The sequence below is a fragment of the Calonectris borealis genome, chromosome 1 (genome assembly GCF_964195595.1).
Source record: "Calonectris borealis chromosome 1, bCalBor7.hap1.2, whole genome shotgun sequence".
NCBI classification, from domain to species: domain Eukaryota; kingdom Metazoa; phylum Chordata; class Aves; order Procellariiformes; family Procellariidae; genus Calonectris; species Calonectris borealis.
Genome location: NC_134312.1, coordinates 131,608,334 through 131,634,217, shown reverse-complemented (window position 1 = coordinate 131,634,217; position 25,884 = coordinate 131,608,334). Strand labels below are relative to the sequence as shown.

Below are 25,884 nucleotides of genomic sequence, written 5' to 3'. Positions count from 1 at the left end.
GGGGGACGGGGCCTCCTCCCCTGGCCGGTCACTTGGTGGCACTGTTAGGGAAGGTAGTTGAGAGCGTTGGTGTTTTCTAGGAAGAAAAGGTTTAGGAAGAGGCTGCCGGCTTAAATAAGGTGTGCGTTTTCCACCCGCGAATAAGCCACAAATGTAATTCATTAGAATTATTACTGGGAACTAAAGAACCGTAGAGCAGAGAGGACAATCGGCCTGCGGCGGGGTCTGAGGGCAGAGAGGCAGCTCCTGCTCTGCACAGAGACGCCACCGAGCCGGTAAGGATGCGATTTTCAGAGAACTGGCCTCTAACTGTGTCGGCACCTCCGAGTGACCTGTACGTAGGTGGCCAGGTGCGGCCCGTGGCTTTCACACCGACCAGAATTTATGTGGTTCTCACTGGTCATTTCAGCTTGCAAGCAAAATGGTGCTTGCAGGAGGTACGAGTTAGCAATGAGGTTTTAAACATACCTTGCTAAAGACTTGCCAAAGATGGCACCCAGATTGTACAAGGGTATGAGAAAACAGATGTTCTAGCAAACAGTGAAAGCACATTAACCAGATTATTCATTATTTGCAAAAGTAACACCTGATCAGTCTTTTTTCTCTATGACCACCTTTTTGATAAATTGCTTCCAAACAAACCAAACTAAGGCTATGTGAATTGAAAAATGGGATTTGTGTCTCTTTGAGACTTGTGATGCAGTTTTTTCCCTTTTGAAAGACAGAGACTGAAGTTGCATGCCTTGCACACCGAGCAAAACCCTCCCGAAACCGCTGCTAGCACGGTTTTTCTGCCATGGATGTGGTGCGAGCACTTCCCTCCTGTTTCATGACTGCATAACCAGGCAGAAGCGAGGGGCCCGGCAGGCACGCCTCGTTCGTGCAGGAGGCAGAGGGCGGGCAGAGCAGCAGGCAGGGCACGATAGGGGAAAGGCTCCTCTCAGCTGGCCCGCACCCCCAAACGTCTTACTCACAAGTACCGTCCCCAGCTACAGCCTTTGTCTGCGCCAGCCCATACAGTCACACGCCTCTTGCTACGTGACCACGCGTAGACCAGCTCTGCGTGTCTACAGAGGGGAGAGTCGAGCGCGCTATTGCAAAGCTGCTCGCTATCTGGCCGTGGGAAAAAATGTGGAAACCGGGTAGGGGTGCGTGCTGAAGGTTCAAAAACCAAGACGCCATGGAAAGAGTCGCCTCTGGACCATGCAAAAGACTGTGCCAAAAGACAGATTTGTGATTGTGAAAAATAAGAAAAACACCCAACATCGTACGAACCCCCATAAGTTTTAAGGGAAAATGTAGATACCCTGTGTTTCTCTTTACAGCCTGAGATACTGCACCCAAGGGCACTGATTTAAGTGTATCGCAGGATCAGAGCCAAAGGCACTTCTACTGTATCCAAAACATAAAGTTATAAAATTGAGGCCTGGTTTGACCTTTTTCCCAACTCTGTAACTTTTATACCCCAAATTATTTGCATGCATGATGTAGATGATTTGTGGATGCAGGCAGATAATTAGTTATGTCTGAATCCCAAATTCATCAAATTGCATAATTACAAATGACAAGATGAGATATATCAGCTTACAGGAATAGGGTTCTAATGACCTAAAATATGTCTTCAAAGATGATAATGGAAAATCATGGTCCTTTTCTTTCCAGTAAATGGAAATTCATGTAGTTTTACTATGTGGAACTGTTGATTTTGCATTTGCCCCAAATTTTGAGCAGTGCTACTGCCGTATTTATTTACCATTCTGTGCTATTCTGATAGAGATGAATTTTTTTTTTCTACATACAGCCTAGTGTTGATAAACTGTAATTGTAAGTTGTTTGAAAAAAATGTCTGGAAGCAACTGTGAACTCATAAATAGCAATGCAAGTTCCGAGTATTAAAAACAAATCATTCAGTTGAAAATGCTGAGAATCCTGAATGTTGCCCAAAGACTAGTCTGGAAAAATAACAGGTCAACACTGAATATTAACTGCATTTTCTGTATTTTGCTCCAGAGATTTGACAAGAGAGATAATTTGGAGATATAATTCAGATTGAAATACTTGAGAACATTTAATACTGTAATCAAAAATTATTACCTCACTGCATTTTAATGTGGAATAAGCAGTTCTTCTCCTTCCCGCCTTTATTTATTATAAACAGAGAACCTTTGAGGCATGAGAGAGGCATTCATATAGGAATTCAAGGAATCTTCCTAGCGAAGGAGGAAATAAAAAATTAAAATATCAGAAGTAAAGGAGAGTTTAATTAATTGAACAGTAAAGAAAGCAAGCTGGTGCCCACTTTCAGCCTTTCCCTCCAGCCTCCAAAATAAGAGGATATTCAGAAATTTAGATGCAAATAAAAATAAAATAACAGTACAAGTGTCCAGCTGAGGTCCCATAACTCTCTGAATAAATTGTTCATTTGCATTGCCATGAAAGGATCTTAGGAACTAGTATGGCTATTTCCTGTACTTGAGACTAGACAAGACCTCCATCTCTTTCCCCACATCCAGTGGAGAGGATGTGGGGAAAACTTGCCTCGTTCAGATACGTGGCACTCTGTGTTGCATGCTAAAAAAGAAAGTGCTGCTAGCTATTTTGCACGAAATTTTTTATCTCCCCACTTACAAGTAAGATTTAGGGAGGAGATAAAATGAGAGTAAGAGGAACAATGCACATGATCTTTTTAGATAATTCTAACCATTCTACCCCTCAAACACCAAAGTACCAGCCCTCCTGGTGGAAATGCAGATGGATTCACAGTCAGCAGACTCTGCATGGAAGAAGCTGCTAGCTGGGAACAGAAAAGCGAGCTAATCCAGACTTCAGTGCATATTTCATTGTAACAGTTTATTTCAACATCAGTTTTCCTTAAACACGTTTGCTAACCACTTCCAGCATGCATATTTGCATAATTTGAGAAAAACTTGATACTTTTCAGAGGACTTACCACTACTCATTCCCTTGGGGAGAACTGCAAATTAACAGGCTGACCGTCAAGGATAAAATCCGAGCCCTGTGCAAGTCATTAGAGATTTCATCACTGACCTCAGCTACATCAGGATGACATGAAGACGAACAGACCTGAGACAAAAGAAAGAAGCTGTAAAGTACAAGGCCCATCTGTCTGATTTACTCACAAAACTGAGTTCTTTTAGAACTTCTTTGTAAAATATTCTTACCATTCTTATTAATCTTATTCTGAAAAAATATCTCTAGTAATATATAACTAAACAATTGCAGCAGAGCCTCTGAGATCTAGGTATCTTAATTATATCTTTTTCATTTTCCTTTTGCCTTTTTTTTTATTCTCTGCATTTCCTATTGTTTCATGAAACTATTTTTGATACTTTGGGAAATTTTTTAATAGCTTTTTCTTCTGCCTTGTGAATTTGAAAGCTAACTCCAATGAACTGTATTCACTGGCATAACACAATATCAGTGTATTTCTGAGCAAGTTAAAGCAGGACCTTCAAAAACAGACAAGGTGGAAAATGCTTTTTTCTTTGCTGAAACTTCAACTTCTAAAATCATATGACTCTTCTGACTTGAGAATGAAAGAAACCAGGCACTTTCTGCTCTTACACAACAGTAGGTTTCCTGACAGCATGACTTGCATTGTGAAATGCAAAACAAAAAGAGTTGACGCAACACAGACACTGTTAAGTCTTTCACGGATACTATTCCCCATTTCTGATCCCAGGCAGATCATTTCTAGGGGTTGAAAAAATGTATACATTCATTAAATGTATATAGTTAGGCTGAGTCTATTCTTTGCTAGTTTATTCAGATTCAGCCTCCCAACCAAAAGCCCTGTCCTGAGGCATTTCCAGATCCATAACTCATGAAACAAATCTTAACTTTTCTACTACTAGCCATTGGCTGTTGCTTTGTATTTTGGAAATGCTTCTGCTCTTTGGGCATCTCCATTTTTGCTCCAATAGAGGGTAAACTGAGCCAGTTAGGGTATTTGCATAAATCCTAAATTACTCTTCCAGGACTCTAGGCACTTTCCACTGCATGCCAAAGGACTTTTTTGGCTAACACCAGCCACCAGAATACACACTTCTTTATACAATTCTCTTGTAGTATCATGTTCCATGCTGGCGCCTCTGTCTAAATGAAGGTGAACCTTGTAGGTTGTTGGATACACTGAAAAATAGGGTGCATGTGTTGTGAGAGTGTTTGGGAATCCAGGTTTTCAGGATTGTTACTCTGCAGCAGTAGCATGACTTAATGCCTTCCCATATCCCAAATCACTCTTAAAACAAGTCAGATTAAGCTAAATGTAAAAGAAAGAGCTCCTTTACAGTATCTAAGAATGGACATGATAGTTGTAAAGTTTATAGAAGAGGGTGAAAAGAAAACCATGCGTATGCCAAAGAACTATACTTCTCTGGGTGGCCTAGCTGGTAGGTCTATAGGCACGCATGGTCATCTAGATCAGGGTCCTGCTCTCATTCTGCGCCATAGATCTACATCTGTAGGTAATGTTCAGAGGAGGAGCTGGGCTGGCCATAATTCCTCCATCCTTTCATACTCCAAAGCCATTTTTGGGAGTTTATCCAGATTGAATTTCATCGCACCCACCTCTCGCCTCGGGGACATCCATACCTCCATCGGGATGGAGTCTCGCCCTCCCTTACAGCAGACTACTGGCAGATCCCTCCCGTTTTGAAAACACGCCTGTCCTTTGTGCTTCTCCCAGCACTACCCCTTCCTCTCCAGTCAGGCTGGTAAACCAGCTTGGTTACGGTGCCAGCCTGGAAAACGTCCCAAGTCTTGAGTGAAACGTCAATGTTTTGAACCTGTTCCATCAGGACGCTCCTGCCCAGGGGTGTACCCTGGTACCAGGCATCCCCCCGCAGGGTTTGGTACGGATCACTACTTAGTATTTTAAGCAAGTACAGAGGCTTTTCCCCCCCACACACACACACCGGTGAAAAACACCGTGCTGAAAGCCGCCGGGACCCCTGAGCGCAGCGCGGGCGGCCAAGGCGGCGCCACGGCCCCTAAGATGGTGCCGCGGCGCCCAGCACCCCCGCAGGGAGAGCCCCGAGTCAGGCGGAGTCGCACCCGCTGGGGCACCGACGGGCTCACTTTGGGGAACAACCCTCGGCACCGCTGGAAGGGAAGCCGCTGCCAGGAGAAGGCCGCAGCCCCGAGGGGCGCCAGGGCGGGTTCCCCCGGCGGTGCTGGGGGCCCCTCAGCCCCGGGCCCGCCACCCTCCCCCCGCGCCGCTGAGGGAGAAGGGGCGGGGTCTAGCCCGGGCGCCCTGCAGCGCCGCCCGGCTCTGCTAGGGGGCGCCACCGCGCGGGGAGGGGGGGGAGGGAAGGGGGAGGTCACGAGACACCCCCCCGCACCAGCTGTTGCTGGCAGGCTGAGGCAAGATTCCGGGGAGGAGCGCTATCATTGGCTGAAGGCGAACAACACAGGCGCTCCCATTGGCTTGCGTGCGGGGAGAGGCGGAGCGTGGGCGTCTATAAGTAAGGAAGCCGGGGCGCTCATCCGGCAGAGTTCGCGTCGGGGACGCAGCGGTAGACGGAGGAGGGTCACTTGTCTGCTCAGCGCCGTCGGGACATGCTCGCAGCCTGACTGACCGCAGGTGGCCGCCGCGCCCGGGACACGAATGAAGAAGCAGTTGCTCCTCCTGTTCACACATCGGGGACTCGTCAGCCGAGGGGGCCGCAGGGGGAAGCGCCGTCGAAAATGGCCTCGTTCAGCATCCGCGCCGCGCGTCCTGAGGACTGCCCCGACCTGCTGCGACTGATCAAGGTGCGGGGCGGAGGGCGGCAGAGTCGCTCCGGCGGCAGGCGAGACCGGCCGCTGCCTGCCGCCCTCGCTGTGGCCTGCCGGGGGAGGGGCGCGGCGGGGGCCGGGGGTTTAGTCAGGCGCCGGTCTCCCCGCCGCGGGCGGCCGGACTGGGGGCAGATCCGCAGCCCGGGGCGGGGGCGAGGGGGCCGTTGTCCTTCCGTCTGAGCAAAAACAAGCTCTTGCGCAAGGCTGCGGGGGGGGAGCGGCCAATAGGGAGGCGGCTGCGGGGAGAGTCCGCTTACGCGTCCTTCTCTTCCAGGAACTAGCCAAGTACGAGGACATGGAGGATCAAGTGGTGCTGACTGAGAAAGGTATAAAAGCGGCATCCGCTCTCCGGGTTGGTAGCCCAGTGGCAGTATCTGTAGCTCAGGAGCCGATTTATTCTGCTTTTCTAGAACTGCTTGAGGATGGTTTTGGCGAGCACCCTTTCTACCACTGTCTGGTTGCAGAAGTGCCAAAAGAACAGTGGTCGTCTGAAGGTGAGACTTCCTGATACTTATTTTTAGACGCTAAATACACAAGAAGCATCTTATACTTAATGTTACCGATTATACATAAGGTTCCACCAATGAATTGGGGTAGGAGGAATAGGTTAACTGTTAAATGCAGTAACATATAGTGATACTCTGCTGAAGTTGTTGCTAATCCTGGAGGCGTGGGAAGATCAGGTATAACATAATGTACTTGACTCCGATTAATTAAATGGCTTTTCTTGTTTGACCCTGACTTACCTTTATGTAATCCTGTTGAATCACATTTTTTTCTTTAATTTGTCCCCAATCTTCAGGTTACAGTCTCTAGCTTCGCCATGTACATGGCCCTTCCGTGTACATGGATGGGCGGGGAGGTAACTAAAAGATCCGTTACACAATAAAGTAGATGATCATAATATGAGGTAAGGTCTACAGGGACAAGTGCTATTCCCAAACCTTTACCAAAGACACAGTAGATCAGAAATCTGTTTGCACGCTTCTCTTACAATATGTGCAGAGTGTTATGGCAGATGCAGTTAAAATACTCAAGGTTTAGGTTTGGGCTGCTGCTGGCAGAGTTGGTGTCTCTTCCCTGTTGAGCCACAGAATTACAATTGAAGCTGCAGTTTTATTACTTACCTTGACTTCATGGTGCTGAAGGTAAAGAAAACAGCATGGTGCTCTCAGTGGAAGTGTAAGTTGAGGTGCTGGAAATGCTGCTGTAAAGGTGGCCTGTGAGCATGCCTTCTTGCAGTGTAGTTACTGAGGAATATACATTGGAAGATAAGTGTTCTTTAGAGTTTGATAGACTGTTTTGGTTGCCAAGAAAGCAGAGTTGGGGCAATCATCTAGGTTGTGAACTGCTGTGTAAAGTTTTTACTTGTATTCCAGAATGGAAACACTGAAAAATCAGTAGGGTGTGCATTTGTTTGTAGAAAAAACCCTTGTGTTCAGCACTTACTATGGTAGTACTTTTGAGGATTTCAGGGTATGACAAGGGCAATCTTCATTCTGTTAGGTTGATACAAGTTTGTCAGAACTCGTATTTTCAGCTGTGTGCTTACTTGCAACTTCATTCTTAATTCTAACCTAATAGCAAATGTCTGCATGTCACAGATTGAGAATCTGTATGTTTAAACATGCATGTAAGACTTAGTATTTTTGCCTTTTAAATTCAGACTAGCTGAAGTTACACTCTTTGTTTCAGAACACTGCATTGTGGGCTTTGCCATGTATTACTTCACTTATGATCCATGGATTGGAAAACTGCTGTATCTTGAAGATTTTTATGTGATGGCTGAGTATAGAGGTATGTATTACAGAATTAGATGAGTTGCTTTCTATAGGGCTTCTATAAAATTAAAACTTAGTTTCTTGTTGTTTGTTTTGGTTTTTTTTTTTAGGACTTGGCATTGGGTCAGAAATTCTGAAGAACTTGAGTCAGGTATGTCTAAGTGATCAGTCTATAGCAGAACTGAGGACACAGGGCAAGGCAGTATTCTTGCTCTTCTGCTAACTGCATGAGAGCTTCTCCTTCAGCACTACTCAGAATTAAATTAAAGGAGGTGACAGGACACTAGATGCCTTAAAACATTGTCTGGAGTCTGTTAAACAGTGACAAGTGCTGAAGTGACTGGCCGAATGAACTCGGTGACTTCTGGTGATACACAGTTAGTTGCTGAGTAGTCTCTCCAGTTCTTACTAGGCTTATCATCTGGGGTTGTTGTCTGAAATATGTCTTGTTGCACACTTCCGCAGGTTGCTGTGAAGTGCCGCTGCAGCAGTATGCACTTCCTCGTTGCAGAGTGGAACGAACCGTCCATCAGGTTCTATAAGAGAAGGGGTGCCTCTGATCTGTCCACTGAGGAGGGGTGGAGGCTCTTCAAAATTGACAAAGAGTATCTCTTGAAGATGGCAACAGAAGAGTGAGAGATTATTCCAGCAAATAAATTCTTTCTGCGAGTATCTGTGCTCTCTGAATAAACGCCTTCTTGCTTTCTGTGTACTGTTTGTAGTGGAATAAAGTAGTGTGGATGCTAATAATGAAAATGCTATGCAGGTGTGGCCATAGAGTAATTGGTACTGTGATCTGGAATTGAGGCATCTGTGAAGTTGAGTATGTGCTTATGTGCATCCTTTACCAGTGTGGGCTTGTAATCTCTGTATATGGAAACTTCATTCTTGTAAGTGTCATTCAAATGTGTACAATGTACACACTGGTAGGGTTTGTTTTAATTAATGCCTTTTATAAAAATAAATGGTGTTTTCACTTCATGGCAGTAGTTTTGACTTTAATTCTCACATACAGTTTTCCGTTAGATAACATGCGATTAATAAGACTAATCCACCCAAACACTTTCACGAGTGAAGCACAATTTACCACAGTCCCAGAGAGACAAAAGGTGCACTTGTCTGCCTGCAGGGCCCGGTGGTGAGGAACTGCGCTGAAGCTGAGCACTTGGAGGGGTTTGAGATCGGTCTCTGCTTCCTGAGTCCTGTCCAGTGAGCACTCTGTGCAAGTGAATTAAGTTTGAGTTACTGTTGGTTCATTCGGAGTCCTTCAATTAGGCTGCTGGTCTTGGCCCTCTAGAAAAAACCTACAGAAAAATTGGAGCTTGTGGCTCCAATGGGAAAGTCCCTCCTTGGGACTTTCAGTTAACTGCAAAGCACCTCAGTCAGGAGGGTATAGCCTTGCACGGGAAGATGCATCTAGCTGTAGTTTCAAAGCCTAAATCACAAAAATAGGTTTGATGGGTCAGGAGTAGTAGGAGAAAGTATTTTTACAAACCACAAAACTCTCTTGTGTGAGTCTTAATGCATTGAACTTGAATGCTTCTGGGAATCTGGGTTTATGTATGTGATTTCAGATACTGTACAGAGTTTTCACGTTCTTCAGTGCTGTGTAGTCAGTGGCAGTGGTGAGCTGCCTGAAATAAGTGCTGTGTTAAGCAGTGAAAAACTGATCCTGTGTGTTTAAACCTTTGTACAGCAGTAAATGAAAATAATGCTGCTCATCAACTTTTTAATCAGCTTGGAAACAAACTTATCATCTCTGCAATACTGTGTCTGCCTTTCTCCTAAGTTCATGGTGAAAGTGGATGCATGCAAGTTTTATGTGGCTCTCCTCTTGCTCTGTAGTAACCCCACAATAAAAGGCTTCTTTTGGCCAGCACTGCTTTCACTTCAAAGGAGGGGAAGAGACTTACCTGCATTATAACACACACTGGTTTAAATAAAACAAGGTTTTAAACTGATTTTGATTACTGCATAAGTAATGTGTCATCTGGAAGATGTCTCCTCATCCTAGAGAGGAGTGGGCAGTGACTGCTTCAACCATGGGTAACCCTAACCTAAGTTTAAGAACAAGATGTCCCTCTGCCTAGCACCAGCAGCAGGTTGTGCAGGGCATTTAGCATGAAACTATTCTTGTTTTCTGTTTTGTTTTTGTTTTTAACTAAGGTGTAGGCAGCAGTGTGCCAGCTCTGCCCAGGTGTGAGATATGGCTGTCAGCTGTTGCCTCAGGAATGAGAAAACCAGTAAGAAATACAGGAGCTCTTGGAAGAGAGCAGGAGGTAACATATGTCCAAATGGTTGTCCGGACAAACACAGGCTGGACTGAGCCCAGAATCTGTCACGTAAATTACCCTGGTTTAGCAGATCAGGTTCTGCATGAGAAACAGTCATTTCCAGACACTCCCCGTGTCTGCGCAGCACCTCAGCTGTGAGAGCGTTCATACCACGGGCAGGAGCCTGGGGCTCAAATCCCACTCCTGCCCGAGTGGAACAGAAATCTGGGTTTCTTGCTTGACAGCAGATTAACTGCTAGGCTACGAACCGCCCTGCACTTGCAGAGGTGTTTGATACTTGCTCTTGTTGAGCCTGTTCTGTTCTGCAATTCAGTAGGCCAAAGAACATGAGAGTAAGCCTGCCCAATGAACCGGCCCAGGAACCAGCGCTGGAGGCAGTATGGGAAGGACGAGGTGGTCTCCAGCAGCTCTCGCTGAGCCTCAGGGTGTTGTATCTTCTCATCGGTGAAGCTGCAGTAACTTCACTGGTAACCCAGTGAGCTACAGTACCCTACTCATGCAACTCGGTCCTAGTGGAATTGAGTTTGAAGTTGTTTTAAGCTGGTCCTTTTGGCTCCGCATATGAGTCCAGAAGGTAATTACTAGTAGAGCAGTTTAAGAATGTTTTTATTTTCACATTAACAGTTCATTAGATATCTAGGACAGACCTACTTAAACCTCAGGCCCCAGACTTCTGGAGCACGATAAGGCTATCAAAGCTGCATGACTGAATGGAACAAGCTAACTAATTAGGCATTATAATTAGGAAAGTAAGCAGCTTAGTCAAATTTTCAATTAATTTAAAAGTGTTTATCATATCTTGTTCATCTTCTTCTGCCCATGCAATTTACCATTGCATTTTCTAAACAAATTTTGCTGAAATAGATTCTCAGGGAGTCACAGAAAACAAGCGAGGCAGTGCTAAATGAGAAGACCTTTTCTAGCCAACTGTGATAATTTTAAACATTCACGTGTGAAAGTAAAGACCAGGACTAACCTTTCAGATGTTACTTTCACTGAGATTCTACTCGGAGGCAGGGTTTTTAAAACCAGCAGAAATATTATCACAGTTACTTTACAAAGTCTCCAACAGAGTGATGTGCTAATGCCATGGCTCAAGAAAAGACCAATTTTAAATTCCCTCAATAACTTTTTCTCAAGCTACCAGGGGACCAAAGTGACTCTGTAACTACAATCGACACATACAGCTAAGCATTTTCTACGGGTTTATACACAGGAGAAACCTCACCCGGCTTGACTTTCTTCATTTCCAGGATCATGATCACACCACCCACCAAGCTGCAGTGCGAGTGTATGATCGGGGCTAAGCAATACCAGCAGGCTTTGCGCTGGTCACTGGTATCACACCAGTGGGAATCCATCACAGCACAGCCACAGGGATTGCGTGGGGCCTGCAGGTATGTCAGCCTTCTGTGTTACCCTATTTCCTCGCTGCAGGGTGCCTGCCTCTGGGGAACAGTTAGAGGGCGGGTGTTATGACAGAGCTGATGATAACATCTCGGGGGAGGTGAGGTGCAAAGATCCTCCTTGCTCCCGCTCTCAAGCTCATGACCCGGGAAGTCCTCCTCACGCCGAGCCAACCAGCAGAAGACTTTGCAATTGCAGCGTTTCCACGTTCCCGTTGGGTGGGGACAGAAAAGTGGCATCGGACAAACTTGCAGCCAGAGGACCCAGCTGCAAGAAGAAGGAGCGCCCGGCTCGCCGCCCCCTCTCTGCTTGGAGTTTTCCTGCTCGCAGGCTCCCGCACAATGATCTGAGCCGTAGCCATAGCGACGGCATGGAAGGAGGCTTTTTTAGTCTACATAATTTGAGTTAAAACATAATATATGTGAAAAAAACAACCCTTTCCCCTCCCCTCTTCTTTTAAAGAGCCTTTGCTCTCAACGTAATTCACAAAGCCAATGGAAACTTTTTCCCCAAAGAACATGTAGGTTTTTTAATGCGTTCCTGCACACGGCGTTTTGTCTTGGGAGACTTGCCATCCTGGAGCCTGGCCAGCTGAATGCGGAGGTCTTGCTGACGCAGCTGCAGGGAAAACACCAGCTACGTATGGAGCAGGGACTCGGGAAACCATCACGTAATTCACCGCTGCACAGCATTACCTCGGGCTGGAGGCTGGCCCAGAGATGTGCTTCATGCCTCCCTTTCTTTGAGTTGACCAGGTTTATTTCCTTCAGCTTGCACAAGTTTCCTCCTCGCAGCGCTCGCTCCCCTGGGCTCTCCCCCCACGTGCCTTGGGGGAGCAAAAGCTGAGCTGAAGGAGCCCGCACACAGCCATGCACGCGCACGCAGGCACGCGCCGACTGAGGCAGCGCCGATGAAACCTGCAGCGCGCAGCTGTTTGCCTTGGTTTAAATAATTCACCTCACATAACAGACTCAGCTTTGCCCAGTTGTTTTGCTTGCCTGGGCAGGATTGCCTAAATGCTTTTTTTTTTTGAAACTTAGGTTTCAGAGAAGTGGCCGCAATTAGCTGCTATCGGAAACAAAACCACACATGACTAGCGTGCCTGCCGCTAATGTTTTATCTCAGTACAAACTCAAAGCAGGCTGTAACTTCACCATCCGGGAGCGACTCCTTCCCAGGACTCTTTCTTCCCCCAAGACCTGGGTAACTTTTTTTGCTGCCGAGCAGGTTTTTGGTAAGTGCAAGCTTGATGGAGGGCTTTAGAGCCCATCAGGAGCTCAGACTAGTCCCCGTAGGGAGCTCGTGGAGGAGAGGGTGTAAGGCTGAAGATGGTGGACGTGAGTAGGGGTAGGGGTAGGAGCACAGTCCGACACCAGCACAGCACTGCCAGGTGCACGTCTCCTGTTCCCCGGGCCGCACCCTACTGCACTCTAGCTTTTTTGCCATCAGAAACGCTCACTGTGGTTGATAACAGAATAAAGCACAGGTACACACCTCTACCGAAAATAAGGAGGGGGAAAAAAGAAATCCAGCTTCAAACCAGTTTCGGTTTCATTTCACAGATTTAGTGGAGGCCAAAGCAAGAGATAAAAAGCCCCAGGGGATAATTAGCTCACGAGGATGAAAAACAAACACTGGTTGCAGAAACTCCTCTAAGTTAAATAGTTTTGTTTATTTGCATTTGGACCTTTGCGTATTGTTCACACAGCAGGTGTGAGCTGGTCACGTTCACTCAAAGGGAAAAGGCATCTCCATTTTCTTGAGCTCTGTTTCCCTTCTCCACCAAAACAGGTTAAAAAGAAAGTGCTTTGGTAAGATGAAACCAGGTGCCCGTCCTCTCCTGAAAGTTTGCTGTACAGCATGATGAGGCGGCTTCACGTCTTCCAAATCACCTCCCAGGAGCCCACCGTGCAGGGAAGGGACATGAACCCCTGAAATTCCTACTAGAAACCTTCCTCTACCTGGGAAAAAAGCATGAGAGAGATGGTAGCTTTCCACAAGAAAGCCCATCAGTGTTTCCAAGCAACCTGGATATTGCAGTGTTTTCAAAATACACTGGTAAAAGTGCAGGATGAGATTTTTCAAAGCTGGTTACTATAATTAGGCACCCAGATACCACTGCAAAGATACCTTTGAACAGTCTTCCTCTAATTGCTCTCATCATGAGCAAACTCCAGTCTGGGCTCTTGATCTCACTGAACTTTCACATTTGGCCTGTTTCAGTCACCGACATAGAAACACCACCGCACAGCTTGTACAGGAGGAAACCAAAGGACTCATAGTTTTGGTCTATAGTCTTGTGCCTTTTGCAATGAGTTCATACGGTAGAACTCTGGGTTTTTCCCCAGCCAACCTCCTACCATGGGCTAACACGAATGTACAAGAACATTTCCCACCACACAGCCTGAATACGCTTTAGCTGCAGTTGCAGGCAAGTGGGTCTTTTTTTTTCCCCATTTTTTCAGAGCCAATGTGGAGGGAAGGATCAAAATCTGCCTTCACCACTCCTAGAGGTAATAACCTCTGGACAGAGCTGTCGCTTTGCCATTGGGGCAGAAAATGTAAAGAAAAAAAGAGGCGGGAGGAAAGGTCTGCAGCAGTGAAGGGATGCCAGGTGCAGGGGCTGACCACGTAGGCTGCCACGGGGAGCCACGCGCCCCACAGAGGCAGTGGCATCAAGGGAAATGGTTTAGGCTTTATTCTTTCCAAGTAAATGTAATCAGAAGAAACTAGAAGACTCTTATTTCGCAAAACCAGAAGTCTCAGAGGTAAATTCCTGGGATACATTAATACTTTCTGGATTATTTTTACCTCCCATAGATCTCATTAGGCATGGATTAGCAAGCATTGGATTTAGTGCTGCAGGAGCAGGAATTATTTGCTGCTGAAAAGCAACAGGCAGAACTGGCAGATAGAGGCAGCAAAAAGCACTAGCGTCAAAGAAATAACACTATATTAATCCAGTTTTAAACAAAACTAGCTGAAAATTCAAGGGATAATGGCAGTCAGTGTATGCTGTTCCTTAGCCAGGCAAGGAAGCACACCCATTTTATGTAACTACATATCTCTGAAAGCTGGCAGACTGTAAATAAGACTGATAAAACAAAGTCCACTGCATTACAAAGTACAGCTGGTCCAAATGACGGTGAAGTGAGGGCAAGGCTAAAGAATCCCAGAGGAAAAAGAAACTTTTCATAAGCAAATACTCAGGATTTATAGGCATCGGTTGACTACCTTCTCCGCACAGGGAAGTAATAAAATGATCCTGCATTTCCATGCTGAGTTTGCCGTCACTGAGATTTGGCTGAAATTGGATTACAGAAGTCCTGCAGGGAGTCATGCCCAGGGGAAACCTTGCATGTGTGAGGAAGCTGTGCAATGGCCAGAACCCCAGAGCTCCTTTTCTTGCTGTTTGGGCTTGGCATCAGCAAGCTATTATTTTCTGCTGTTAAAAGCACTTTTTCACCCCTGCAGTTCAATGTACTCAGATATCCCTGCTTCACTCCCAGGCAGGATCAGGTTTGCCTCTACGCACCCATTGCCACGTGCCTCTCCAGCACAGTTCAGGCAGCTATGGCTTCCCTTACACATGCTTACATCTGGTTTCTCAACTAGGGTATTTTCTGGAATAAGCACAAGACTGCAAAAGCCAAAGGTCCTCTTAACACAGGTCTAAAAGCAAGAAGGGCTCATGAGGTGTAGAGGAGGACGTGACACTATCTCCTGTTCTTTCTTAGAGAAACTGTTGAGCCTTTGGGATCCAAGAAATGATGGTCCTTTCATTAAAAATGTAAAGCATCAGGTGCTCCTGTTTGCAGGCGTAAAGAACGTAAAGAACGTATCCACCTAAAGCCACATGCAGCTTGCAACAAAAGGGTTAGAAACACAAGTATGCCATGGGCTGTGCCAGGCCAGCTCTCACTGCTTGCTGGGGTGCAGCCCCAGCTCCTCAGCTGGCTGGGCTGCCCCGCGCGCTTCATAGCCCCAGCGTTATGGGGATGGTGGCACTTGCAGCTGGTCCTTCTGTTTCATGATCTTTTCTAAGTTCAGCCATGGTGGTCTTACTTTACACAGCTCCAAATAGCACCTGCATCCCCCCCAAACCCATCACAGGCGCTGCGGTACGTGTTTCAGAGGAGCTTCTGTGGGAGCTGGCGCAGGATGGAGGGGCACGGAGGTGGCCATGAGCAGCTGGAAGCCCTCAACCCCTTGGTGCGCAAGCACTTGCCTTGCGCTGAAGGTCCCACCAAGTACTCCACGGGACGGCTGGCTGCCTGGGGAAATGATCACATACAACTCCAAGTGTCAAAGTCTCATAGCGTCGTCCCTGGTGCTACTGCAGCCAGCAAAACCTGCCCGGCTGCAGTGTGGGGAATATCTTCTGCAGGCTCAGCGCCTGCTGACACACCACACGAGCGCTGCTCAAAGCCAAAACAACGTCCCTTTCCAGTGAGGCTGAGCCCGAGCAATGTCATGACATGGCAAACAATATTTGGGAAGAGCCCAGATACATCCCAGCCAGCTTCTCTGCAGTGGGGCTGAGCTGCGGCAGCTGAGATTTAGCGCCTGCTGGGATGTGAAAGCTGGAGCCATGGCCGTGGGCTCACCGTGGTCTGTGGAGGAGAAACCTGCTGAGATAAAAGCGGGAAGACGCGGGGAGCAGAGGTGGGTTCATTCCTCCCCGGGCGTTTGGGCACTTGACCAGCCGGCGGGGAGGCCCGGGTGCGCCAGCTGGGGAGGGCCAGCAGCGGGTCCACTCCACTGCCGGGCCCCCTGGGCAGCCATTTTACATCGTGGAGGAGAGGAAGCTCACACTTCTCCTCTTTCAGGCAAGGAAGTGTCTTTTCTGAAGAGATTTTTGGACTTGAATGTGTTACACAAAGGGCGTGTTACAGGGCCATGGACGCACACTTGGGTACGTGCCTCACAGGCTGCTGCCCGGCACACTTGGTAAAACATACACTGAGTTTTATAAGCGAAGAACCACAGCCCCCTGCAGGGAAACAGCAGGTGTTCCCAAAAACAGGTTTCTGCAACACAGCTGGCATGAAACATAAATATTTTTTCCAGAGGGCCTCTTTTACCAAATCCCTGCAAACTCAGCCACCGCCTCGGCCAGGCAGCTGCCGGCGGTTGGGGCCTGCACACCCGCGTTTCGGGAGAGCATCGGGGTGTCCCCGGGGCCAGGCGAGTACGGCCAGGAGGATGTCCAGGGCTGCCCTTGAATCAGACCTCACTGTGACACCTGCCAACGACCTCCAGGGACATCCAGCAGGCCTGCCGCCATTACCTAAATACCCTTTTCTTCAGTGTCGTTTATTAAATCACAGAGCCACATAGTTATGCGTGACTTGTATCATGTATGAGTGAGCGCATGTACGTGAGTTCCTCTTCTTTTGCGCTGTTAAAGCTATAGTTAGAAGACTTTTCCCACAGAAATATAGTAGAATTTTACTTAATTCCCAGCAAATACAGTACCTGAGTGATAATATGCATAAATAATGCATAAGTTGCACCTGATCATGATGCATTTTTGTGTTATTTCCATTAAAGGAGTAATGGTGAACTTCTAATGACCATATCGCAAGGAAGCCTACAGAAAGTGTGCTGAAGACACTAAATGCTGCATTTATGTATAAAGTAATTTATTCTAAGTGGTTTATTCTTGAGATGAGCAACTGTACTATTAGATCACCAAATAAGAGACTTTTACAACCACCAGTAACAAGTGCGTATTCTGCTCTCTGTTTTGGGAATTGCTGCCCATTGCAACCAAGTGCTGTATTTTGTGTATCCTTCGCCCAGCTGAGAAAGGCACACTCCACCAGCAGCCCCAGTGTGTCCCCGGCCACGTCCCAGTGGGGCGAGGTGCTGGCCCCCGCAGCGAGGACCAGCAGCCCCAGAGCGCCCCAGCCCTACTGGTACCTGCCGGCTTCCTCCCTGGAGGTGTTACGGGCCTTTTTGGCATGGGAGGAGAGCCCACATCCCGCTGAGCCCCGCGGCAGGGATGACTAATGGCTGAGCCACGTCTTCTGTTTGCTTACAGCAAGCCCATCTCCCCTCTTTTCCTGGAAGGCAGGGGGTGGCTGGGTGTCATTTGGGCTTTTTTCCTTGCCTTTCATTTTGGAAAAAGGGCAGGGGGCCCTGCGGCGAGCCCCTGGGCCGCCCATGTTGCCCTGATGTGCAGAGCACAGGATCACCTTCCTTGGGCCATCACCTCACGAGAGGCCTCGGCGCAGCCTGATGCTGCAGGTTCGTGCCAGAGCTGCCTGCAATACCAGCTTCCTACAAGTGAGTCCTAAAAATACCAGTCGGGCATCCGAAACCTGCCAGTTTCTTTTTAGTCAGAGGCTTAGAGACACTCGGTTTTATCTGTCCTTTCCTGCCCTTCGACAACCCCTCATGTCACTGACTCATCTGAACATGAACAATGTTCAGGCAACTCGGCGCTCAGCAGGAAATCCTCGCCTCTGCTGGGGCTGCTAAAAGGTTACGAGACGCAGCTGTAACCTTCAGGCATGCACCAGGAAAAACATCTGGCCCACTTTTCAGCAAAGCATTTAATAACATTTATTAATCCAAAACCACCACCGGACTGGGATTGTCATATGATATATTACTTCAGGGTGTCTGCTCTTTTTTTCAGTAAGATAATCAATGGCTCAAGCTTGTTAATCTATAGGGTACTGTAATTGCACAGGCATGCTTGGAGAGGCCCAGATAGTTTCTTCTTTGTTGTAAGCACAATTTTGCTTATTTCTTCCTTTTTTTTTTCCTTTAGAATAAATTAAATAGATCAGATGAATAAATCAATGGCTAAACCTCCATCCCAGGAGAAGCAAGCAGCTCTTCTGTGTACCCTAATACAAGTAAGTTGTTCTCTATGAATTTTTTAAAGATCTCATATTAATTTCCTTCTCCTGAAGTCAAAATGTTTAAATGCCAAAATGTTTACAGACTATATTACCTAGAACAATCAAAAGAAAAGTCAGCATGAAATATGTCTTTGAGCATTCCCTTTCAACAGTTAAAACTTGACCTAATTCTCATTCTTGTTACCAACATACTGCTGAAGAATTGCTATTTCTAGTAAAAAATAAATCCCACCTAAGAAGGGGAGAAAAACTCTCCTAGATTTATTAGCAGGCGGGGTTTCTCCTCTGCACACAAAGTAGCACTCAGCCTTCACTATGCCCTACCACAAAACAAATAATATAAAGACCCGTTGCAACTACAAGGGTCCTTTAGCAAAAGTGATTATAGCAAGACTTAAGGGACTACTGTAGCACCTGGAGTGAAATCAGGGCTGGGAGGGCTGTGTCGCTGGGCGCCTGCCCGTCGCCAGCCCTGCGCAACCTGGGGAAATAAAGTTTTCTTCTTACACGGCTGGAAATCGCCCACAAAAATACCCCTTAAGCTTTAACCTGGGGAAGAGGAGTGTGGACCCCCTCCAACTGTACTGCTGAGCTGGGAAGACGAAATGGGAGAAAGGAGAGGTAGGAAAGCAGTCTTTACTAGCGGGGGTAGAAAATCAATGATGGAGAGCACACATACAAAAAATCTACCATAGTTTCTTTGCATGCTTTCACTGCGTCCTTTCTGATCACATCACACACTTTTGCTCTCCCTTACTCTGTTGTTTCTTTTTTCTCTGGTTTGTCATCACCCGCACTCAGCACGGAGGGAAGGTCAGGTCTGAGGAGCTCACCTGCCCACAGGTACCACCATGTCCCCCCCGTCAGGCTGGCTGTCCCCCCTAACTGCCTTCACACGAGCAGGAAACTGAGCATTAGAGAAACAAATGCAACCCCAATGTCTTCATAAATAAATACTCATATCCTTCAAACACATCCCTTTTATGCAAGGCATGCTGTAACGCCCTTTCAGATGGTTTTGGCTGCAGGGTGCCAAAAGCGCTGCAAAGCTGCCGTTGCCAGGCTTTTAGGGACAGCCGCCTGGATCTGCAGCGTGTCCTATATCGGAGGAGAGGCTGCGGCTGTGCCAGCATGGGGAGACAACCTGCACGCACCCACATCGGCACTGGACGACACGCCATGGCCCTGTGCACCACGTGTTTAGGAAATAACGGCTCGGGGAGGGGACCAGGAGTCCTCCAGACATGCCGGCGCGGAGCCGAGGCCCCCCGTACTGGGTCAGATGAGGCCATGGGGCCAGCACAGCTGTCACCACTAAAAATTAACCTGGCTCAAAACCTTGATGTTTAAAATAAATTGTATTAAAAAAAAGAGTGAACTTATTGTTCTCCAGCTCTCAAAATAATAATTGACCAGGTTTTAAGGAAACACTGTCTCAAAATCAGTAATAAAAGCTGCTAGCAGTAACCATACATGAGAAGGAGCTAGAGGAATCCATAAATGACAAACCTTGAAAGCAGGGGCGATGAGGTGTCAGAATTCCTCAAGAAAATTACCAAGGCAAGAGAAAAATGGTGGGAAGACCTCAGCAGGGACCCCAGGCCAGGGAGGCACCTCAGGCAAAGCCGGGAAAGTCCACCAGAGAGAGAGGTCACAAACGCAACAAGAGGAGAAAGGCAAGAGAAAACAAGTTGACACAGAGAATTAAGTCAACGATCAAGTATGGAAACGTTACAGGATCTTCTGCCTAGGGAGCCCAGGGTTGAGTTCCCACAGACATGGGCAGAAAGGGTCCCTCCTTTCCAGTTGGGAGGGATGGTGTTGAGCTCTCCTGTGCCCCAGAAGCACCCCTCCGGGGCTGGCAGGCGAGATGGGTGGTTCACACGGTGCTCCTCAGCCTTCCCACAGGCAGAGCAGTTTTTCAGCTGCGGGGGAAGAGAGGAGAACTCGTGTGCAAATAAAACTGTTCCCCTCATGCCTTTCACTCCGCAAGGAAAATACAAACATACAGAAAATTCCGCAGGATTACCAATTAAAATTACCACTTCAGACCTCCTTAATGGTTATGAGTTTATTTCTGGTAGTTTACTTATGATTGATGGCTATGAGTTTATTCATGGTAGTTAACCCTGTAGCCTTCCAGGACAAAAATCAGGCTCTGCGCACAGCACAGCATGTTCTTAGCTCAGAGACTTGTGGCCTGAGGTATGTAACAAGTTCTGCCCATCTATGTTGCACCTTAGCTTACCCACCGGGAACCTAAAATCACTTGGGTGTTTTGCTCCCATGGTTCTGTTACTTTTGGGTGTGAGTCACTGGCTAGCCCAGGGCTGAGGGTGTTTTTACACCACCACTCGTCTAACATTCCTCAAACAAGAGAGTCTCCTTAGCAGGCTAACATAATCTACAAATAGGAAAATAGTGTAAAAACAATAATGCTAAAAAGCAACTAGTAAATATCTGGCTTTTTAAAGAGTTTGAGAAGGGTCGTGGTAGCAAAAGAGGATGTGCTCACATTTACATTGAGTCACCTCTTTTTTCCACAAGCTAAGACTTCTTCCCTTTTACTGTTTTCTTCTTCATGGTTGCTGATTTTAGCATCTGTGTATTTTGCTCTCTTGTACAAGTATAGATTGTACTGATCTTACTCCATCAAGGCAAAAGTACAGCCAAAGGTTGTTTGGCCCCAGGGACACGTCCTTGTACAGTTGGATGCTGTGCAAAAGCTGCTAAACGGCAGAGGACTCCAATATTATGTATGAATTGGCTCACTCTCTCTTCTGGCAGAGAGGGGGGAGAGCCGAGCAGATGCACATTTCCTTCTTCCACCAGCCAGTAACAGCTCATCTTTTTTATTGTCAGATGAATGTGGGGATGAGCACAGAAGAGATAAACACAACAGACTGTGCCTCATTGATCTCCCACCGAACCACAGACAGGAAAATAAGTCCTTTGCTGCTGGTAGCAGCTGAGTCTTCTCCAGCATCTTCATTCAGTTTAGCGTACGAAGGGTTGCGCCGAGCCCCCAGCCTGCCCGGGCTTGCCGGCGAGGCTGCTACATAAGCACCGTGCATGGCACCACGCCGGGGGCCGCGGCTGACTCACTCGCAGCTCCTGATGCCATTCCTCATCTCTGGCAGGATATGGAAAATGTGTCAAGCCTGGCAGACGATAGTAAACATATTCCTTTGGGCTGGCTTTGGTGCTTTTACCAGCCCGTTTCAGTTCGGGCAGTTTGTAAACGATGGTTTTAAGACAGAAGATCAAAAACCCCCTGGGGCGGCTCCTCAGTAAACGCAAAGATGACTTCAGTGTGCTGTGTTGAATAACAAAACTCTTTTTTTTGTACAAGCCAAAGTATCGGCACAGTGCTTTGAACGGAGGTTACCTTTATGATTCACGGCATGAATGAGCACTTAGTGGGCGCATACAAGAGCGCTGTACGAATCAGGAAATGGCTCTTTCAGGTCTCCTTACAAAAGGAAGTGAGTCTGAAGCTTGCTAAATTTACAGAGAGGACGTTCGTGAACTTAATCTAGGGCAGGGGATGGGGGGAAGGGAAGAATCCCTTTTCTTTCACTGTGGGTTGATACACTAATTCTGCATGTTTCTGTACACAATTTTTAACAACAAAAAAAGAAAGTAAAGCGGCTAAAACTGGCGGTGAGGGCTGCCTCCACAGCTGCCTGCCTACGACTCTTAGCTGGTGCGTGCATACAGCCACGAAGACTCTTCTGGCTTCGTGCTTCAGCATCGCCTCCGTTGCTGGGAAAATGAGAGAGCTTTTCTATGCCCCTCAGGTAAAGCTATGAGTTGGCACAGAGGGAGCATCACCACACACCTCTGCTCGGGGCATCCTTCCTTCCTCCTCTGCCTCTTGATCTGGCTGCCCGCGGCGCGGGGGCACAGTGGGCTCGCAGGGCACCTCAGCACTCCTGGCCAAGTGCTGGATGTGGCTCATTTTCAGTTCGAAGAAACAGTTTCCTTCTTCAAAGGCACGGGTGCTGCGCCCTGGAGTTGAGTGAAGGTACTTCAGGTTAAGACTCGGTCTTGGGAGATTCGGATGCAGTGGGACACATAACACCAGGGTTTGAAAGATTTCGGTACGGAAGGCGGTATGGTTCTGTGGCCTTCATGCTGTAACGGCCAAAGAAGAAAGAAATGAGGTTCTCCTCTTGAGGTTATTCTTATACTCAGGCATGCCCTTGCTGATCTCACTACTACCTTAAAACACAGGCTGAGCAAGCCCCTGACGCAAGACAAGGTGCTCACAGGCAGCCCTCCAGCACTCATCTGCACAGCGGTGTCAGGGCTGCAGGCCACCTTCCTTGGGTAGCAGGACTGATGAACCCAAGAGGTAAAGGACAGCAGCAACAGCCTTCCCGACACAGCATCTGCCCTCTCTGCCAAAAAGCACGTAGCAAGTGACCCATCTTGTTACTTCACGGGACTGTCTTACGAACTTTAAGTTAGTGTTGCTGACCAAGACCTGGACACTCAGACTACACTAAAGCACATCCTTTAGCTTTAGTCTCTATAAAATTAAATTATTGAGTCTTGTGCAGGTTTACATTCACACTATAAACAAAAAGAGAAGTTCCCTGACCAAGCTGTCCCATTGTAACTGGGCTTGGTGATGGAGGATCTCACCCAGCTTACCTGCCACAGCTGGATGTGGCCCACATGACTGACTGGCTTTATGTGTTAGTTGATAGATTTAGACCTCTAAATGCACCCAAAAAAAAAAAAATGCCAGGAGGAGTCAAGAGAGCCTGACAGCTTAGTCTGGTGCAGGCATTGTAGCTCTATTTCCCATGCAGAAAGGTATTTTTAGAGGAAGAAGATCAGTAACTAGCTGTGAGACATCCTGAGCCCACCTTTGATTTCTCCACCTTTCAACATCAACGCAACGGCTACCAGTAACACCAGCTTGAAAACGTAGCCATGAGAGCAGCATTCTGGTGGAATCCATGAACTTCAAGACAAGACGGAAGATCAGACTTTGGTCTTCAATCAGAGATGGCCAGTAATGAACTTCACTGACATGAAACTGGAGAAAACACAATTGCATCACTATGCCAATGTTGCTTCCAGAGAGACCCTGAGAAAGCTGTCAGCTCCAGTCAATTTAAGAACCATACACAGTCAAAAAATACCAGAATCAGCTAATAGCCCAGACTTAAGAGGACAGGGGGTTGTTACACAATTAGAATCATCTTTTTTCTGCTAAAACATCTTCTGCTTTGTAGTTAAGATAGTTATCAAAGGTTTTCCTTGTAAACAAGAAGCTTTTGTACCTGTCAAAAGCACTCCACAGTGGGGTTGACCTAGCCAGCTGCTAGGCCATCCAGGTGCAATAGCTGACCCTGCTTTGAGATGCTACATCCAGGAAGGTCCAGCGGGAAGTTATGCAAACCTCCCCACCATGCCTGAAAAGCCAAAATGCTCCTTGTCAATAGCAGTTTATTATGATAAAACCGGCTTTACAAGGAGCTTGAGATTTATGGGAAGGTACGGAAATAACCTTTACCAAAACAAAAAAAGGGAAAAAGAAACACATGCAGCAGGAGCTCATATTTGTTCTGAAGCAAATGCGCTCACACTGAGATTTTTCTGCCAGGGCTAATGAACAGAGCAGTAGCAAGCCCCTTCAACTCCTAGGGCATTCTTTTCTCTAGGTCTAAAATTCAATTTCCTCCATATCAATCTTGCTCTTTATTGCATTGCAGTTAGAGCTCTCTTCGAAGGCGACAGATGCAATGAAGAATGCTCCAAAACATTTCAGTTACAACCTCTGCTAATAAGTCTGTGTCTGGGGCCTTCTACAGTTAGAGCACCAAGTCTAACCCAGATTTTTACAATGAACACTTGTGACAAAATACTGTGCTTTTATTCCAGGCTGCAAGATTGTGCTCACAATCCTGGGCTAACAGGATTATTCCAGGTTGGTGATGCTCCTTCTAGCAAAAGGAGAGGCTACGCTGGCCACTTTTACTCAGACAACTAACGCACTACCTACAGGAATTGTCATCCCAGCCCTAAGGGCTGCATAGGCCAACCTGATGATCTCCAGTTCTATGATTTTCACATGCTGTAGAGATTAAAGATCGTATTTTTAAGAGAGAGCACTGCAACGTGGCCCCAACATCTGCTAACAGCCACTATGGCCGAGGACACTGAGATGAGAACACTGTTTCCTCAGTTGCACAGACTCCAGTTACCAAGCTTCGAGGGGAAGAATGACCAAACTGTTGATGTGAAATTGGGTGGGGAATACACCGTTTTTAGCTTATGTTGTAATACCCACAGGCAAAGTCTGGCAAAAGACAACACATGCATGCACAAATTAGCTCTATGCATCTGTGTATGTGTACATATATATGAACAGTGGTCAACTGCTCTCCTGTTCCTCATTAGGAAAGCCTATGCCAAGTGAGTTTATGTTTATGATCTCTTGCTAGCATGAAACTTTTTTTTTAATTTCCTGTACATGAAAAAAACCAGAAGACGTAAGGAAAGAATTTCAGTTAGGGCTATCTTGCTCACATTTTGGAACCATCTCCTCATCATGTGTGTATGCAGGTGCTCCAAGGCAGTCATTTCCTGCTAGATAAAAGCATTCTGTTTTGATGTCTATCATTTGGGACATTTTTAAGCAGCAGTGCAAATGTGCAGTATGAAGATTTGATCAAGTAAAAAGCATTTAAGTCAAGTGATACTTATTTAACCCAAGATTTTTTAAACACACACACACACACATGTAAACAAATAAAGATTAGAAGCTGTTGTGTTTGTATGAGGATTAGCTAATGAAACAGACTAGACACGAAAAGTTTCACTTTCCTCTCATAGGCAGTAAAAAGAAACAGACCAGACAACAACTACTTCAAAAAGGAGAATAAGGAAAGCACATCTTGGTGGAGTCTAAGGGTGAAAATACCCAAATTATCAAGTAATTATGTTCTTAAATGCTAATGTGGCATATGCCAAATATTACTGAAAAAAATACAGGCATCTAAATCGGTATTCCTAACTCAATGGTAATCATTTTCTCTAGGATATGAGAATGCATAAGTGAAGGACTACCTTTAAGGGAAGAAACAAATCTATGCTTCTATTGCAAGAGTGGTGTAAGAGAGCAGTTACAGCTATGACCGGTATTTCCCAATTTTCCTTTCCACTATTGACAAAAACACTACTTTGATCCTCCCAAGCCTGTTTGAACTATGTTGGCGAATTTAAAGTAAAAAACAAAACACACACACCCCGCAAACCCCACGAAAGAACTCTGCTCCCTTTGCTAAATCAACACCCATCTTTACCAGCCTAAAACAATCATAAAAACATGCAGTGAACATGTTGGGAGATACTGTTTTTCCGCCTGAGGCAACCACATGCCTTATGCCTGTATTAAAAAAGAGTTGGCCTGCTTTATAATGCCCACACAGACTGGTATTTGCATTGCCAAGGTCTGTTTGTTTTTTTCTAAAAGTTTGTGGAATACACTCAGCCAGAATACCTAACCAAGTAGTAACAAAGATGTTTAAAAGCATTTTGAAGTTAACATATCACACAAGCACACATTTAATTCCACCCTTCCCCCAGTCCTCATATTCACTGATTAATTTAAGAACATTTAAGACTCACTGATAGAGCTTTAAATGCTCTGAGCTACTTGGATTACAGTAACTTGTGAAGCATCATACCCCAAAAGAGACTCATAGAAAT

At 46.5% G+C, this 25,884-nt stretch overlaps 1 protein-coding gene across 2 annotated transcripts; it reads left to right on the top strand.

Annotated features, from left to right (window-relative positions):
• Positions 1-5,464: 5,464 nt before the first annotated feature.
• SAT1 (spermidine/spermine N1-acetyltransferase 1) lies at positions 5,465-8,561 on the top strand. 2 transcript variants are annotated; one of them, XM_075174935.1, is made up of 6 exons: positions 5,465-5,775; positions 6,074-6,125; positions 6,210-6,293; positions 7,495-7,596; positions 7,691-7,731; positions 8,046-8,561. In XM_075174935.1, the coding sequence occupies exons 1-6, from the start codon at positions 5,710-5,712 to the stop codon at positions 8,214-8,216; spliced, it is 516 nt and encodes a 171-aa protein (XP_075031036.1). In that variant the 5' UTR covers positions 5,465-5,709; the 3' UTR covers positions 8,217-8,561. The 2 variants fall into 2 exon arrangements, with proteins under 2 accessions (XP_075031036.1, XP_075031026.1); XM_075174925.1 differs by having other exon boundaries at positions 5,494-5,775; positions 6,074-6,293.
• Positions 8,562-25,884: the final 17,323 nt, after the last annotated feature.